This window comes from Tachysurus vachellii, chromosome 24 (assembly GCF_030014155.1).
Source record: "Tachysurus vachellii isolate PV-2020 chromosome 24, HZAU_Pvac_v1, whole genome shotgun sequence".
NCBI lineage: Eukaryota > Metazoa > Chordata > Actinopteri > Siluriformes > Bagridae > Tachysurus > Tachysurus vachellii.
In genome coordinates, this window is record NC_083483.1 from 5715456 (window position 1) to 5735081 (window position 19626).

The window sequence follows — 19626 nt, forward strand, 5'->3', positions numbered from 1 at the left end:
GAGTACCAGGAGGAAACCCCCGAGGCACGGGGAGAACATGCAAACTCCACACACACAAGGTGGAGGCGGGAATCGAACCCCGACCCTGGAGGTGTGAGGCGAACGTGCTAACCACTAAGCCACCGTGCCCCCCTTTTAGATATTCATACGATTTCACAAACATCCCAGGAGGCAATGCCAGGCAGAAGGTCAGAACATAGAATATCCACAATACAGTCAAAGTGAAGGAAGAATCTAAAGGGTAAAGTCTTCAGAGACCTACACCAGGAAACAGAACCTACACACCAAAGCGAGTAAGCAAGACCTTGCAGACCTTACCGTCAACCTGAATGGCCTTATGTAGGCCAGAAACAGGAAGCGTTCAAGGCACAGGAAGTGTTGCGTTTAGTACCGACGGGAGAGGGCCGTTTACTGTCTGGAGGTGTGAGGACACTAAGTGACTAACGTTCCTCCAACGTTCCTCCAACGTTCCTCCAAGAATCAGCTGATAACAGTTTCAATCTGATGTTGTTTTCTTAACCCTTGTATGGTGTTCGGGTCTGTGGGACCCATATTCATAAACATCAATAGTTTTGAAAAACTTTGCTTCCTTGTAAACTTGTTGATTTTTTTCCCACTCATAACTTGATTAAATTTTATTTTCTTTTTTTTATTACATTTTATTAAAAAAACAACAAAAAATGAGTGGCACTTTAATTAAAAAATGGGATGTAATAAAGGTAAAGGGCAAATATTAACCATATATGCTGTTTATATTGCTTGTAATTGGGATGAAGTAAACATCTGTAGAGTATTTTAACATAAAATTTTTGATTGTGTTGAATTAAAAACCCAAAAATGCAGTGGGTCCAGCAGACCCACAACACTGGCTGAGTAACAAAAATACGAACAACATACAAGGGTTAAGCGCTTACACTGTAACTGTATGATTCATATTATAAAGTATGAATATAATAAATCCAATGTAAACATGGTCCAGAAATACATTTATTTTTTGATCCAAATCTAATTTATATTGGGGTTTTTTTTTTTATATCTGATATGTTTTCTCTGATATCTGATCCACTTTTTTTGTCTAAGTCATGTCTGTCGTAGTGCAAAACCACTTTTTCTGAGTCAACCGTGATTACTGAGAGTTAATACTAACAGAATATTTGTCTTTTGCATTTTCAGGAATATTTCTACCCCAAGTATACAGGTAAGAAATGTCTTCAAACATAACGTAAAAATAAAAAGCATAACATTACATTTCTCTACATCACCTGTGTAACCTGTTACTATAGAAAAAGTCAAGTCAAGTCAAGTAGCTTTTATTGTCATTTCAACCATATATAGCTGTTACAGTACACAGTGAAATGAGACAACGTTTCTCCAGGACCAGGGTGTTACATAGAACAAAGACAGAGCTAAGGACTTAGTAAGTTAGTCCTAGATACATAAAGTGCATGAAGATAAAAGACAAAAACACTGTACAGGACAAAAGACAAATAATACAAGACAATACACGAAAGACAATACAAAATAGCAGCACCGACCAGTGTAAATACTGTATATATAATCAATATACATGTGCAGAAATACTGGAATGAACACATTAGTGTTATAGCAGCAGTTACATGAGGTATTGTAATGTATTGTGCAAAACAGCAATCGACTGAAATGTGAAACACAGCATGTGCAAAGAGCAAAAACAGTGTGCAAGACTGCATGTAAACAGTTTAATATGGTGGTGCTGTAGACGTGGACGTAAATTGGAAGAGTGTGTATTTTGTGTAGGTCATCACAATCCATACAGTTGATTGTCCATGTGTCTGCCCAAATGCCTCAGTACCTTTTTCCAGACGGCAGGAGGGTGAAGAGTGTGTGTGAGGGGTGCCGGTCTTAAATGCTGTTGGCTTTGCGGATGCAGCGTGTGGTGTAAATATCAATGATAGAGGGAAGAGAGACTCCAATGATCTTCTCAGTTTTCCTCACTATCCGCTGCAGGGTCTTGTGATCTGAGATGGTGCAGTTCCCAAACCAGACAGTGATGCAGCTGCTCAGGATGCTCTAAATGGTCCCTTTGTAAAAAGTAGTCAGGATGGGGGGAGGGTGATGTGCTTTTCTCAGCCTTCATAAGAAATAGTGACACTGCTGGGCTTTCTTGGTGATGGAGCTGGTGTTGAGTGACCAGTTGAAGTGCTCTGCTAGATGAACACCAAATAATTTGGTGCTCTTGGCGATCTCTACAAGTTATCCATCGATGTTCAGCAGAGAGTGGTCACTCTGTGGTCTTCTGAAGTCAACAACCATCTCATTAGTTTTATCATCATTCAGAGACAGGTTGTTGGCTCTACACCAGGCAGTTAGCTGTTGCACCTCCTCTCTGTACTCTCTCCCTGCTGACTCATCTTTCTTGCTGATGAGAGCAAGGTGAACAGCAGTGGGCTGAGCACGCAGCCCTGAGGGGCTCCAGTGCTCAGTGTGGTGATGCTGGAGATGCTGTTCCCGATTCAAACTGACTGATCTGTTACAGTAAACAATGAAATGAGACGTTTCTCCAGGACCAGGGTGCTACATAGAACAAAGACAGAGCTAAGGACTTAGTAAGTAGTCCTAGCCACATAAAGTGCAACTGTGCAACCTGGTGCAAACAGTGCAGGACAAGACAAACAAGACAGAATGACCGTGCAAGACTAAAGACAATATACAAAAGCAGCACCGACCAGTGTAAATACTGTATGTTCAATCAATATTGCATGTGCAGAAATACTGGAATGAACACATTAGTATTATAGCAGCAGTTACATGAGGTATTGTAATGTATTGTGCAAAACAGCAATCGACTGAAATGTGAAAAACAGCATGTGCAAAGAGCAAAAACAGTGTCCAGATCAGCATGTGCCTGGTTTGGAAGTGGCTGTGGGTTGTCTGGACATGTGCGCGCTTTGCCTCTGATTGCTCGGGACAGTTTGGCCCTTGCTGTTATTAAGACCGGCCCTGTCTTTAGCAGCACACTACGAATAGCATTTTTATTTTTATTTTTTTTAATGTTCATCCATCACGTCCATCATACAAGCTCCTGACTTGTCTACCTTGTAACCGTAGAAACAGAAACGTACTATGAGTTTGTTAGTATAACAGTCTGATTATCTCAGTTGCTGTTGTACAAATTCGGTGAACGCTTTCTGACCAATCAGGCTTTAGAACGCAAACATGCTGTGGTTTACTTTTTAACAGCACTATGACTTACATGATTGCAAATAAATATTCTTCTCTGTCTCAGAGTGTCTTGTGTACTATCGCGTCGGGATCCACAATCTGAACACGGAGACAGGAATTCCTCTGGACCTCCGAACCTGCGTTAGAGGCTAGTCAGCTACTGCTAACTACTTTTTGACGCATGATTTGTTCGCTGTAGTTGTAATGTTAGATCGAGCTGACGTTACTCTACCGATGTTCTTTACAGAGATCAGTAACCAGTGTTTGCCAATGCCATGCTATAAGGAAGGATACGAGCGCTGTGTGGATGGGAAGGGCACGTATACTTGCGTGTGCAAACCTGGCTGGAAAGGGCTTCATTGTGAGGAGGGTGAGTACGTGACGCACGTCGGTCAGCGCCGATACTAGATGATTCGAATGAACTAGGAAATTAAGAGAACGTCTGTGGCTGAGTTTTGCCGTCTGTTATTTTCGGACAGATATCGACGAGTGTAAAGACGTAGGATTCCTCGCAGGGTGTAAGCATGGCTGCCAGAACACACTCGGAAGCTTCCAGTGTTTCTGTTACAGTGGTTACTACCAGGAGGATGTTATCAACTGTAAAGGTGAGCTCACATTCAGAACATCGCAAGATCGCACTGGACATTTTCTTTCTCTATATACAGTACGTTTTCATTAACACGTTTACTGAAATTGAAACACTTGTAGGGGGGCACGGTGGCTTAGTGGTTAGCACGTTCGCCTCACACCTCCAGGGTCGGGGTTCGATTCCCGCCTCCGCCTTGTGTGTGTGTGTAGTTTGCATGTTCTCCCCGTGCCTCGGGGGTTTCCTCCGGGTACTCCGGTTTCCTCCCCCGGTCCAAAGACATGCATGGTAGGTTGATTGGCATCTCTGGAAAATTGTCCGTAGTGTGTGATTGAGAGTGTGTGTGTGTGTGTGTGCCCTGTGATGGGTTGGCACTCCGTCCAGGGTGTATCCTGCCTTGATGCCCGATGACGCCTGAGATGCCAGGCTCCCCGTGACCCGAGGTGATTCGGATAAGCGGTAGAAGATGAATGAATGAAACACTTGCACATACTCGCACAAATTTTTCCCAAAAAGCATTTCAGCGTAATGGTACTGGTAAATTTTATAGCAAAACTCTCTCTAGCTCTCTCTCTCTCTCTCACTCTCTCACTCCCTTTCATGTTTTCTTGTATGCTTTCTCTCTCCCCCTTTTCTCTTCCTCTCTCTCACTCACTCACCCTTCACCTACCCACCCCATTATTTCTCTCTCCCTCCCCTTCCTCACTCTGCCCCAACATTCCCTATCTTCTTCCCTCTCTTTCTTCCCCTCCCCATCCCTCTCTCCTCTATCTCTCTCTCTCCCTAACTCTCTTTCTCTCCGTCACCTCTGGTTCTTTTTCTGTCTCTGTAGTCAAACGATCTTTTGCAATGCTTTCGGGAAACTGCTCTTAAATTGATTTATTAAGGCTCTTTATATCTCAAAATCAGTTAAACCTTACTTTTTTTTTAATCGGCTTAATACTTAAAGCTACAATAATAAACACGTTTTAAAAAAAACATTTAAAAAAAAAATAAATAAAAACTTTCCAGTCTTCTATGAGCTACTTAATTATTTTACGGCAATAACAAAAATCCTTCTAAAAACACACTTGGAGCCAGTTCTGTCCTGACTCTGCTCCAGTTGACTTCTCTCTCGCTCTGCGTTCTCAGCCAGCTGGGGCTGAGTCTCAACAGCTGTTCTCAGAATGCTGGGATTTTTCCTGTAACAGCAAAACAGGATTCCGACCAAGCCGTGTGACAGCACACACCGAGGTAGCCACGAAAAACAAAACATTTCAATCAATCACACATGCTAATCTGGACCCCCCAGCCAGAGCACAAAAACACACACACACACACACACACACACTCAGTGTGGGTGTTTTGTTCTCACAGGATATAGATCTTATTTAAACGCTGATTTTTTTATCTATATTACATAACAGCGTTTGCACAATAGTGACCTCCATTTGGTCAGCCACCTCTTCAGCGTTACAGTAAACACACGTCGTGTCCACTGGGAGCTAACCGGATCCTGTTTACGACTCGAATGCAGCACGGTTAATGTGTGTCAGCGTGAGTGTGAATGGGTTGTGCACATAACACACCGGCAAATTATGCCATAATATCTGAAAGATGTATAATTGATTTCTCTCTTTCCAGATGTTAACGAGTGTAGGCTTCACCCCAACCAGTGCCTCGAGCCGTCAAGATGTGCCAACAGCCCGGGCTCATACGAGTGCAAGTGTCCTACAGGATACACGTACAACTATACACATAATGAGTGCCAGGGTAAGAGTTCAGTCTCACATACACACACACACACAGTATAATCACTAACTGAAGGGTCTAACACACTTTTTTGTAAGTGTTCTTCCAATATCATGCTCACCTTCATCTATTCATTTCACTCTCTCACTCACTCATCTTCTACCACTTATCCGAACTACCTCGGGTCACGGGGAGCCTGTGCCTATCTCAGGCGTCATCGGGCATCAAGGCAGGATACACCCTAGACGGAGTGCCAACCCATCACAGGGCACACACACACACACTCTCATTCCCTCACGCAATCACACACTACGGACAATTTTCCAGAGATGCCAATCAACCTACCATGCATGTCTTTGGACCGGGGGAGGAAACCGGAGTACCCGGAGGAAACCCCCGAGGCACGGGGAGAACATGCAAACTCCACACACACAAGGTGGAGGCGGGAATCAAACCCCCAACCCTGGAGGTGTGAGGCGAACGTGCTAACCACTAAGCCACCGTGCCCCCCTATTCATTTCAATTCAGTTTATTTGTATTGAAGTTTTAACAATTCACATTGTCTTAAAGCAGCTTTACAGAAGTATAGAAATAGAATAATAATGTTAAAGATTAATGTTTAAGGTTAAGTCACTGTTTATCTCTAAAGTCAATCCCTAATGAACAAGCCTGAGGTGACAGAGATGAGGAAAAACTCCCTGAGATGATATGAGGAAGAAACCTTGAGAGGAACCAGACTCAGAAGGGAACCTCATAGTCATTTGGGTGACATTGAACAGGAAATAATGTCAATGTGAATAATGTCATTTCTACAACAGTTTATAGTCGAGTGAAATTGTGCAATTTACAGCTCCTGAGGAACTAAGAGCTCAGCATTATTTCTGAGTTCATTACAGACTTAACACTATTTACTTCCTGCTGAAGTCTCCAAATGATTCATCTGCTTTTTTTTGCACCAGAGATACAAGGCTAACAGACAAATAACGAAAGTGGATCTTACCCTAAAGTTTGTCTGTACATAGCTACATAAATACATGCTGTGACTGATACTGGACACATTCCTGTTTTAAAATAAAGTCTTATGTAAAATGTAACTGTATTATTATCCAGATAAAGTTATGCTTTTTGGTTATAACTCCGCTGTTAATCCTTAGGAGGTAGGATGGAGTGGAATGAGAAGATATCGGATATCACTCTGGGGGGCGGGAAAAAAAAAAAGGATTTTTGGTTGTTAACGATGACTGGACTATTAATGTTCCAACATTCAGTGACACGTGTATGTTTATAGACTAAAAGTAATTCACACAGGGTTAGAAACATGAGGATAAGCCTGTGTGGCATTATTTAAGGCTGAAATGATCTGGAATTATGATTAATGTTCCAGAGTGTGTCTTCATCTATTGAAAGGTTGTGCAGACCAAACCATAGGTGCAAACCTACAGACACGAATCATGGACAGTATGACGTACTCCTGTCCTATTCTGATGACTCTGATCAGCCTACTGATAAGGTTATAACAGAACATTTAAGATCATGAGGCCTGGAGATGAAATTCTTAATCGATTTGCAGTATATAAACCGTTTAACTCCGCCCACTTCTATTTTTATTTAGCTAATTAATGTGTAAGTGTGTAAAACCTACTACTGGAAACTAGTCCTGAGAGTTTTATCCTGTCTTCAGAAAATTTGTGTGGCTCAGGAGAGTTTGATCCTCTGAACAATATCGCTGACACTTGCTAATGCTGAATGTGTGTAAAGTGGAAAAGCCTAATTCACTTATTATTCTCAACCCCAGAAAAACTCCAAATGCTTCAGTCATCTGGTCGTTTGTGTTCTTTGTATTGTGATTCAGTAGCGTGTGCTTAGTCACATTTAGTTTTTCCTCCAGAATGGATTTTTATGGAGTAAAAAGTATTATCGAGTAAATAATCCACGTCGTTCATGTTGCCACGCTATTTCACACGCACCTTCTTGGTCACTTTTGACACCTGGTTACAGATTTGCCCATTTTGGATGAAAGACATTAACACAAATGGTGATTGAGTCTACTGTGTAATCACTCGTCAAACTTGTGTACAGTCAGGGCTAAAAGGAAATCAGCCCCAGCCTTCATGCCCTATTATTTATAGGAACTGAATATTAGTGGTCCTGTTACATATTGTTCCTAAAAGAAGCAGAACTGACATCATAAATCTGTTATCTGTCTAACCCCTGCTTTACATATTCGTGTGTGTGTCTTTCGTTTAGACGTGGACGAGTGTCAGCAGGACAAATGTGCGGACTTGTGTGTAAACACAGTGGGCAGCTACTCTTGTCACTGTAACGGACGTGAGAGGCTGAAGCTGGCAGAGGACGGTCACTCCTGTGAGAAAATCCGTGAATGTCTCAGCCTCTCCAACCACAAGTACGGAGAGATACTCTACCTGGGAGAGCAGTTCAGCGGCCAGCCCATGATCTTACTGCACTTTCGGATTCCGGAGAAGAAAAAGTGAGGGACTGATTTGCTATGTTTAAAAAAAATGCCCAATGTTGCAAGAAGTATTTCTTTAGAAAAAAATGGACTTATTTGAGATTGTTGTCAACAGTAACATGTTCGCTGCTGAGTTTGACTTCCGGACGTTTGATCCGGAGGGTGTGATTTTGTACGCTGAATCGTTGGAGGACTCGTGGTTCATGCTGGGACTGAGGAACGGACGCATGGAGGTTCAGTTCAAGAACCAGCACGCCGCCAAGGTCACCAGCGGAGGCAAAGCCATAAACGACGGCCAGTGGCACGTGGTGAGTGAGTGTGTTGGCTCCAGCACAGGTCAGTGATTTCAAACCCAAATGTTAGATAATTACAATAAATGAGCAAATACAAAGCAAAGTGGGTCTTTAGCCGCTGTTTGACGGATTGTGTGACGGATTCTGCTGTCCAGCTTGAGGTTGGAAATTCTTTCCATCACTGAAGGACATTCAGTTTAAAGGTCCTGGGAAGGAACCTCGTGTGTATTATATATATTCCGTACACACAGACTGAAGTAGTTTAAATATTTGGTGCTTTTTATTGTGATGATTTTGGCTCACATTTAACAAAAAACTTTGAACAAAATTTGAATATGGTGACATTCCAATCAGCTAATCAACTCAAAACACCTGACTGCTGATCATTGACACCCTTCACAAGGAGGGTAAGCCATAAACATTCATTGCCAAAGAAGCTGGCTGTTCACAGAGTGTTGTATCCGAGCTTGTTAACAGAAAGTTGAGTGGAAAGAAAAAGCGTGGAAGAAAAATATGCACAACCAACAGCCTTGAGAGACAGCCCTGAACCGCAGCCTTGAGAGTCTTGTCAAGCAAAATCGATTCAAGAATTTGGGTGAACTTCACAAGGAATGTACTGAGGCATGGGTCAAGACATGAACCACACACAGTTGTGTCCAGGAATTTGGCTACAGTTGTACTCCTCTTGTTAAGCCACTCATGAACCACATACAACGTCAGAGGCATCTTAGCTGGCCTAAGGAGAAGAAGAACTGGACTGTAGCCCAAAGTCCAAAGTCCTCTTTTCATATGAGAGCAAGTTTTGTATTGCATTTGGAAACCAAGGTCCTAGAGTCTGGAGGAAAAGCGGAGAAGCTCATAGCCCAAGTTGCTTAAAGTCCAGTGTTAAGTTTCCACAGTCTGTGATGATTTGGGGTGCAATGTCATCTGCTGGTGTTGGTCCATTGTGTTTTTTGAAAACGAAAGTCACTGCACCCGTTTACCAATAAATTTTTATAGCACTTCATGCTTCCTTCTGATGACCAGCTTTTTTAAAGATGCTGATTTCATTTTCCAGCATGATTTGGGATCTGCCCACACTGCCAAAAGCACCAAAAGCGGGTTAAATGACCATGGTGTTGGTGTGCTTGACCGGCCAGCAAACTGGCCAGACCTCAAGATTAAAATGACAAACAAGAGACTAAAAAATGCAGATGAGCTGAAGGCCACTGTCAAAGAAACCTGGGCTTCCATACCACCTCAGCAGTGCCACAGACTGATCACCTCCATGCCATGTCGAATTGAGGCAGTAATTAAAGCAATAGGAGCCTCTACCAAGTATTGAGTACATATACAGTACAATAAGTGAACATACTTTCCAGAAGGCCATAAATTCACTAAAAATGTTTTGTATATTGGTCTTATGAAGTATTCTAATTTTTTTTTGAGAGAGAGAATTGTGAGCCAAAATCATCACAATTAAAAGAACCAAAGACTTAAACTACTTTAGTCTGTGTTTACTCAATTTATATAATACATGAGTTTCACTATTTGAGTTGAATTACTGAAATAAATGAACTTTTCCATGACATTCTGATTTATTGAGACGCACCTGTACATGTGTACATGTTTAAGTGGATATGAAAATCTTAAATAACAAAACCAAAAGTTTCTGAATTATTATTTCCAGTGTGTGTTAGAGTTGGGACTGAAAGGCAGAAAGTATGTGGTCTTGTTTCGTCTGTAATTCACGATCTTGAATTGCTCTTGCGCAAATATTTGGTTCTTAGGAAACAAAACTGAAACTTACTGAGTACTGCGTACAATTCTGATAACCCTCAGGGCTTCTGGGAAGTCTGAGCTTAATCAGCAAGATCTAAAACTGGTTAAATATAGACCTTTCTTAATCATCCAACGTTGTACATTGCAGATATCAGTCGAGGAGCTGGAGAACAGCATCAGTGTGAAGATAAGTAAGGAGGCAGTGATGAGTATTAATAACCCTGGCAGCCTCTTCATGCCTGTCAATGGCATGCTGCAGGCCAAGGTTTACATCGCTGGCTTGCCCAATCGCACCAACATCAATAAACAGGTATCTCTTACACCAAACTGCCTGATTATTACACCATAATGTATCAGCTGTACCTGACAATACCTGCTTTTTAATGGAACACACAAGCATGCTGGGAATTTATTACACTCAGGCAATGTTTACATTGTTTTAGACTTTGTAGTGTAGAAACCAATTACGTAAACTTTTATTTAAGATCTCTACCCAGATTTCACTAAATATCTGGCGTGTGTTTGTGTGTTAGATCAACCCCAGATTAGACGGCTGCATCCGGGGCTGGAACCTGATGAACCAGGGAGGTTCTGAAGTGAAGGAGTACATTCAGGGGAAAGAGAGCAAGCATTGCTTGGTTTATGTGGAGAAAGGATCCTACTTCAGTGGGGCTGGAATGGCCCAGTTCAACATTGACTACAGTGAGTCCACAGTGCTACAGTGTATGAAGATGACTAAAATAAAGACCTGGTGATTTCATCTGTCAGTTCCCTCTGAGCCCATTCATGCAATATCTAAAAGATATGAAAGATTAAATAAACAATCCTGAAGCTTTGAATTAAAGCAGATAAATGTCACCCTCGAGCTACTGTGTGTCACCTAAAGCTAATCCATGTTAATAGAAATGCAGTTATTAGAAAGAACAGGAATCTGATTCTATAGTGAGCACAGACTCACCCAGACTGGACAGATGAAGCTGTTTTTTTACTGTTTTAGAAATTTGCAGAATATTCACTAAGAATTTCTAGGTCACTATTTAAATTTTTGCAAATGTGTAATATTGTTAAGTGATTTGTAAAAAAAAAAAAAAAAAAAAAGTCAGACTTTCCATGAGTCATATCCTTTCCTTTAAAGCGTGTGTTCAGGCGACACATGAATTCGATCTGAAACGGATCGTTAGGTTTTACACAAACTTGTGGAGTCCATGAAAGAGTACTCACTGTCATTAAAGCAAAGAAAGCAGGTCATCTCAGGCTTATTGTGGTTCCTCATTCAGGGCTGGAGACATCAGCTCAGTAAGCGGAGTTTTCACAATCTTTTAAATGTAGATTTGTGACTTAGATTTTAATCGTTGTTTTTATTAATGAAGTGGTGCAATATATACAGTATGTAAAGGAAAGTTGATGATGGAAAGCAATGGATATAGAAGCATCTGATTATTCTCCCACCTTTGAGTTCAATATCGATGTGACCACTGGTGAGCTGATGTGTCTTATTAATAGCCATAAACTAACCATCAAAGATTAGACCTGTCACTATTCAGTCATGATGTTAGTTGCTTTTCTAAGCCAGGTATTTTATGAAACTGTAAAGTCACTCATTTTTAAAGCATACGGTATGTACAGCTCAATGCTTTGTGTGTTTGCTTTGCAGATGTTGAGGGTCAGTGGAGAGTCGATGTGGTGATGAATATTCGTCCGTCCAGCAGCACAGGCGTTGTCTTCGCGCTCGTCAGCAACAACACCGTCCCTCTCTCTGTCTCTGTGTTAACTCAAGAACTGAACAGTGGGGTAAAATGGTTTCCTTTAGTGCCATTCCATGAGCATTATTCGTTTCTCTGATTACTTTTCTACACTCTCACTCACATTTCACTCACGTTTCCCTTTACAGTACCTGCAGGTGTATTTAGACAACATTCCTGTTGTGAAGCTCGAGACGCTGATGCTGTGTTACCCAGAACCCTTAGAAGTGAAGCTGCTTGTGTCTGCTCATGACTTACAGATAAATGCCAACTCCTCCATTGTGTCCTACACTGACAAGGAAGCTCTCAGACAAGCTTTAGACAAGCTCAATGCCACCATGCAGCAGCCAGTCCTTACTTACATCGGGGGACTGCCAGGTATGCTTTCTATTCCCTATTTGTCAGATTAGATTCACAAATGTTTGACAACTACAGAGGATAAAAATATATCATGCTGTGGAAGGAAATGACAGACTTCAGCAATAAATGGCATCTCAGAGAGCAGAAATGCGATGGATGTCACCATTCACTTTGAAGATTTGTGTGGAAAAACATTTGTGAGGAAGAATAACCTTTTTTTTTTTTTTTTGGAAATGCTTATAAATATAGAAACCTGAGTGTCTACATTCATATGAGCCATTAACCATCAATGTGTCAAAAAGAATCAGTGTTGAACTTGGACACAACAAATTAGAAGGAAATTCTATTTTTCACTGATAAAAAGAGTTACACAAAAAAAGCTAGCTAGAACTATGTTCGACTATGTTCCATACTACCAACTATGTTCGAATTCATTGGAGCCAGGAATTCATCCATTTATTGAACAACCTTCCATGACGTTTTTCCAATAGTTAACGTCACACTTTATTCTGCATTTGCAAAAATGTCCAGTAACTTTTCATCCATTCTTATTTATCATGTTTAGGAAACTAAAAAGTTCAAGAATTCTGTTGGTAAACTGCAGCGCAAACACTACAAGAGTTGCTAACTATCCTTGGGATTAGACATTAAGAGGCTAGCAAGCTTTAAATATTATTGTTTAGTAAGAGTTTCAATGTTAAGAATTTTAGTTCTGTTTGTTGATCAGTTTCCTGACAGTAGTGTTAAAGCTGGTGAATTTCGCTTAGCTCAGCTCAAAACACACAATTGATTACACAGAATTCTCAAGTGTTACCTCGAGCCTCCTCTCTGTCCTTACTTACTGTACTAAAAAAGATATATGTATGTATTAATTATAAGACTTATTTACATTTACAGCATTTGGCAGATTCTCATTATATCAGATTGTCTCATTTATACAAAAATTGAGATAAAGGTTAAGGGCTTTGATGAGGGTTATTGGGACAATAAGTATTGACAGCTTGGCAGTGGTGGGATTTGAGCTCATAACCTGTTGATCAGTAGTAGTGTCTTAAGCACTGAGCTACCACTTCCCCTTGTGTCTATCTTATTCACATATGATGTATAAGTATATACACTGTATGGAAATTTAATTGATATAGAGTTGATTAGCATTACCACCAGGAGTGGTCGCTCAGTGTTTGGGCTACCAGGTAGAAGGTTTGAAATCTGAGCACCACCAAGCTTTCACTGTCTGATCGTCGAGTCAATCTACACTTACTGCTCTGTGCTTTAGTTCAAATAAAGGTTTATTGGTCAAAATCACAATCATACCCTGTACAACAAGATTTTTTTCATAACAGTAGAATCAAACTGGATAAAAATACATAAAAATAGGATGAAGGGGGCACGGTGGCTTAGTGGTTAGCACGTCCGCCTCACACCTCCAGGGTCGGGGTTCAATTCCCACCTCCACCTTGTGTGTGTGGAGTTTGCATGTTCTCCCCGTGCCTCGGGGGTTTCCTCCGGGTACTCCGGTTTCCTCCCTCGGTCCAAAGACATGCATTGATTGGCATCTCTGGAAAATTGTCCAGAGTGAGTGAATGAGAGTGTGTGTGTGTGTGCCCTGCGATGGGTTGGCACTCCGTCCAGGGTGTATCCTGCCTTGATGCCCAATGACACCTGAGGCTCCCCGTGACACGAGGTAGATTGTATAAGCGGTAGAAAATGAATGAATGAATGAATGAAAAATAGGATGATATAAAGTACATGAATACAGATACAGTAGGAATATAATGATATGAATACAGTATGCTTCTCATTAGTATTATGGATATAAATCGAGAACAATTGGAACCCTAAACCAGAGCCTTGCGGGACACCCGGTCATTCAGTAATCTTCATTTTACTCCAATTCTCTGTCAAGCAGTAAAAATGAAATGAAATGAAATGAAATACAGAAGACATGTATGTGCACATTAATTCATTACAATCATTCCTTATTTACTTAGCACAGACTAATCCCACATGCTGTTAGGGAAGAACTGCTTGTGCTTGCACAGTTCAGCACTAATAAGAGCTGCAGAAAGACTAGCCCTTTTACAAGCTCACCCACCCAAGCCTTCTGTCCTCAAGATCATAAATCTGTTTAATATATTACTTTAAGTGCGGTGTTTACAGGCAATTGTGTATTTACTGGAGATTTGCATTCTGACATCTGTATTATGCTATTATTAAAAAAATAATACAGTATTTTGTGTTCATTATGCTCAGTCGGCATTTCTCAGGGGGATTCCTCAGACCATAGAGCTGAAAGTGTGACAAGACAAACAAAGTAATGGTACTGCGGAAAATGATTCAAAAACACACAAATTTTCCTTTATCGGAACATGTTTGTGTGATATTGTGATTCTGGTAGTTACTGGTACTACACTAGACTTGTAGCTCCATGCAAAACTTGGACAGAGAACACATCGAGCTGCCTAGATTTGAAGTCACTGGAGAACGTGTGCAAATTCAGGGTCAAATGAGTCATATAATTGAATTTCACTTGTATGCTGGAAAAATCTTAAGTGCAGGACTCCTGCAGACTGAAGAATGTTTAATGTTTCCCACAAACTTCAGAGCCGTCGTAATGTTAAAGGAATCATTCTGCATGTTTTTAACACAATTTCTTTTAACCACATTTGCAATGTTACACAGGATTATCACATACTGTACAGAAACTCTGACATTTCCCAAAGGACAGATCTTGAAACAGTGTTTCAGGGCAGGTGTTGGTGTGCCAGTAAATGTGTTTTCAGTGAACACCCTAATGAAGTCTACTGCCAAAGTTATTTGTAAAATCTTTTACAAGAAGATTGTTTTCACTGGTTTCATTACAATTGCAAGGCCATTTCTGCCTGATGTGCATGAATGCTAGAGATTCTTTGTCCTAATTTTACTGTTGCTTCATTGTTGTAAAGTTGAAGAATACTTTCATAGGTTTCTCAAGTTTATCTCTTCCTAATACACTATATGACCAAAAGTGTGTGGACACTTAACCATCAATCCCAAATGTGTTTTTCCCCAGACAAAGTCTGAAGCACAAAATTTTGTAGAACATCTCCACCTGCAGTAGCTGTACAGTTTTGCTTCACTGGAACTAAGAGGCTCAAACCTTGTTTCAGCATGACAAGGCCCCTGTGCACAAAGCAAAGCTTCATGAAGACACGTATTGTTGTGTTAAGGTTGATGAATGTGGAAGAGCTCAATTGTCCTGCAAATGAGCCCTGACTCAATGCCACTGAACAGCTTTGGGATGAAATGGAACATCAGTGTATGATCTCACTAAAGCTCTTGTAGCTGAATGAACACAAATCACCACAGCCACTCTCCAGAATCTGGTGGAAAACCTTCCCAGAAGAGCGGAGCTGTTTATAACAGCAGAGCGGATTAAATCTGTAGTGAGTTGTTCAACTTGGCAATACAGGTTTAATGATCAAAAATCCACACACTTTTGGTAATTTAGAGTCTATTCTAAATATCAGCCCCCAGGTGGTCCAGAGGCAGGGCCCTGCGCTCTCATTGCCACGGACCAGGTTTGTTTTCCGGCCAGGGCCCTAACCCATCCACTGAAGAGTTAACTCTCAGTGCTGGTGCCAAGCCCGGATAAAAATGGGAGGGTTGTGTCAGGAAGGGCATCTGGCATAAAACCTTTGCCAAATCTAATATGCAGATCCGCTAAGGGGGCAGCCGAAAGAAGAAGTGTCTATTGTGTATATCAAGGTTTTCGATTCAAAACTCTGACAATCTAACAGCTTCCAATTTAAGTGAGAATGAAGTGAATAGATTTCTAGTCTCAGAAATGGGAAAAATAGAAATGATTATTGCCAACAACACTTTAGGTGGATAGATGCAGGATTACTCCTTTAATGTCTTTGCTATAGCAGCATCTAGCTGAATAAGCTTCAAGTTAGCATCATATAACCCATGTATACAGAAAGGTAGGTTTTAATAATAGGATTTTAATTATCAGGCCTTTCTGATATTAAACACTGAAATAGATGACATCATGAAGTAATCGCTCTTTGTCTCTCTCTCTGTCTCTCTCTCTAGATCTCCCCCTGTCCTCCATGCCTGTCTCAGCCTATTACCATGGCTGCATGGAGATCCGTGTGAATAAGCGGCTTCTTGACTTTGATGAAGCCGTCAGCAAGCACAACAGCATCAACTCTCACTCATGTCCCCCAGTTTTCCCTCCAGAGAGCACCTTTTACTACTAACCAGTGAAATCTGTGATGCGATCAATGTTATTACTCTGTCCTGTTGTAAATACCTGTAAGAATATGCTGCGAGAGAGAGACAGAGGGAGAGAGAGCGAGCGAGCAAGAGAGTGAGAGTGGGTTGGTAAGTGGATGGGTGTGTAAGACAGAGTGCTGCACCTGTGGTGTTAGTTATGGACTCTTCCACTACACTAAACATTACGTATTCTGTTACACACACTTGTACTGAAACTACAGAAGGAATTCCTATTTGTATATTTACTTTATTGGAAACCCGTATATGGAGGAGAATTATGATTGCTTTTAAAATATGTACTCAGTTTGTATTCAGTAAGGTTTATGAGTATGAGCTGGTTTTATTTGAAACTTGAATGATGTGCTTGTCATGATTCAAATCAGTTTTCCATATAATTTTTTTTTTTAATTAGATTTTTTTTTAGTTGGGAATTTAACATGGCGAGATTGTTAAATGTAATAAAAAAGGGCACTAATTGAACTGTTAATGAGTCTTGATTTTAAAAAAAATAAAAAAAATACTTGGATGTCTTTTATTGGCCTTCTGGGTGGCGAGGAAACATCTGTACACCATCCTGCACCACAGAATGACTACTTTTGTCAGGGTATATGTACGGAGTAAAACACAATGGGGCATGTTGTTACAGGAAAACAGTCAACAAAGGATTGGTGGGTTACGCAGTGGAGTTACTGTTACCACCCTAAAGCTGAGTATTTCCAATAACGGCACATCCTAAAGTGTTTTATTACAACCTTTACAATAGAAATGTACCAAAGTTACCACGAATATATTAATGTTATTATGCCTTATCAGTTGGTGGCAGAAGCATTATGTTTTTGGGGTTTTCTGATTTTTTTTTTTAGTGCAATATCTCAAGAACGAGTGGTTTTTGGATCATAGCGAAATCAAACGTCTAAGTGATTTTGGTGGTGTAGGCATCCCAGTTACTGGTTTTCTTTTCTATTCATAGTAACATTTAATGATGTGGAATGTCCATGACAGTAGTTGGCTCATTATAGCTTTTTTAATTTTTTCACTCAAAGTTTTTAAGATAAGTCTGCAGCTTGAGATGTTAGAGAGAAACCACAAGAGCTCTGTCCTGATAACTTGCAGCGTTCCTTCCGACATTTACCCTGGAGAAAAAATAATGATAAGCTTCAAACAGAAAACTTCACCATAGCAACAAATGCGCTAGTTTTTATACCGGTTTATGTGGAGCATCCGGCATACAAGACCCAGTGGAAGTTGTTCAGATGTGTAGAATATTGGGAATCGCATATGCACAAAATAAATGGTTAAAACATGCATTATTCTAAACCTGTCACTTGCCTTGCAGCTGCAACAGAGCTTCTGTTTTAGAAGAATTATTAACGTTGACTAGTTAAATTCTCGAATTCAACAGTGCTGTGGTATAAATGATATGAATGCATACAATGCAACTCATAATGTAAAATATAACGTACTATGCAATTACTTCTTTTCACTTTTTTCACTTCCAGACACCGTGTTTCTTTGCATATGTTCATGTAATCTGACCTAGATTCAAAAGAAGGGGTGGAGAAATGAGGGAAAAACAGATATTCTGGAAACAGCTGCAGGGAAAAACAAAACGGGATGCAAGAAAGCAGGTGACAGATGGATGAGGAAACAAAACAAAGTATTCCAGCATCATTTCAGATGTGGTCACTTATTTTGGATGAAGTATTTAACATGTACACACAACACGGAGTGAGCTGAAACACCTCATGTACACATCCTGGTTTTGCTTCTTTTATTTACAACACAGCAATTTCATAATGAAGGTGAAACAATAAAAACAGCTTTCTATCTATAATATAAAACATTAACTAATGAATTCATGTTTAATTAGTAGATCACTGGTATCGCTTGGATGTATTATCATAGGTGTTTCAGTCCTTTCTGTCATCAGGATGTGAAAATTATGTGTTGATTGATGTGATGCAATCAGTGGCACTGATGAAGGTGTCGGTGGTGTTTAAGAAGGTCCAGCATAAGGGAATTATTTAGGTGACTTTGGATGTAGATGGAGCTAATGAAACATTGTGTTTCACAGCTTGTTAAGCAACAGTATGAGAAGCTTACTTAACTGCTTACTTAACACAGTGATTTGTTGGATAAGAAAAAAAAGAGTGGAGCAAGAACTGCCCCCTTGGGGATCTCCTGTAGTAATGCTGTGAAGTGCTGAAACTGGATCTCTCTAGACTACACATAAGGAAATGTCCTATAGATATAATAAAAACCAGGCCAGAACACAGTTCTTCATGCACCAGTCAGCAAGAGTAGAGATAATGATCTGGCAATTTGCAGTGTCAAAGAAAGATGAGGTCTGGGAAAAAGAGATTTCTCTGACTAACTGTGAAGGACATGCAAGGAGCACAGTTTCCGTAGAACGACCTTGTATTCAGACTGGTGGGAAAGCAGGACATTGCTTAGTTACAGCTCAGAAATGCTGGAACAGTATAGTCTTCTATAGTTAACCATATATTTATGGTTTTAGATCATCAAATTTACAAAAACAATTCATGTGTTTAATCGAGGTCTGGTAAACAGGTACTACAACCCCAATTATATTGTTTCCTTCACAATTGCCCTATATAGGGTACGTAACAGAATTACTGTTTTTGTTGAGTCTTATAAGGTCAAACCAGTGTGTTGTCCACTCAAAGTCCAAATCAAGTCTCAAGTTTAAATTGGGTCATCCTGACAATTAAATTGGACCGATTTCAGTAAACACACCCTTCTTAACATACTGTATAGTGGGCTGTTTACTGTAGGTCATTTCTCAAACCCATAGACAGGGCACCATATCACACAGCATGTCAAAATCGTGGCATACAACATTCGGTATAACTCTTGTATCCGAGCCGATCGACCGTTTTATCAGCTACAACAATCACACAGGTGAATTTCCTAATTACCCCATAAACAGTACAGACTAACTCTATCATGGCAGGTTTCTGGGACTCAACTTTAAAGACCAGGCCTTGAAGTGGTGTCCATGAGTAAGAATCTGGTGATCAGACCACTCATATCTTTGGTAACACAGAGCCGTTTTAACAACTCGGCTTCTATAAGACGAAGAGCGGGGGTCAAGGGTAATGCCGGTTCAGATACTCTAGACCCCTGTAATAAAAACTGGGACCAATATTTGTTAGAAACACCATTCCGGTACACAAACTACCATGTCAGCATGACTAAGGC

At 40.5% G+C, this 19626-nt stretch overlaps 1 protein-coding gene across 1 annotated transcript in view; it reads left to right on the forward strand.

Annotated features, from left to right (window-relative positions):
• The window catches only part of pros1 (protein S), a 20241-nt gene extending 3355 nt beyond the window's left edge, over positions 1-16886 (forward strand). The window contains exons 3-14 of the mRNA XM_060860338.1: positions 1174-1198; positions 3266-3349; positions 3449-3571; positions 3681-3806; positions 5411-5539; positions 7766-8006; positions 8104-8296; positions 10191-10352; positions 10576-10744; positions 11697-11833; positions 11934-12162; positions 16222-16886. Of these exons, the coding sequence (XP_060716321.1) occupies positions 1174-1198; positions 3266-3349; positions 3449-3571; positions 3681-3806; positions 5411-5539; positions 7766-8006; positions 8104-8296; positions 10191-10352; positions 10576-10744; positions 11697-11833; positions 11934-12162; positions 16222-16388 (1785 nt within the window). The 3' untranslated portion in view covers positions 16389-16886. The remainder of the gene's footprint in view (positions 1-1173; positions 1199-3265; positions 3350-3448; positions 3572-3680; positions 3807-5410; positions 5540-7765; positions 8007-8103; positions 8297-10190; positions 10353-10575; positions 10745-11696; positions 11834-11933; positions 12163-16221) is intronic.
• Positions 16887-19626: the final 2740 nt, after the last annotated feature.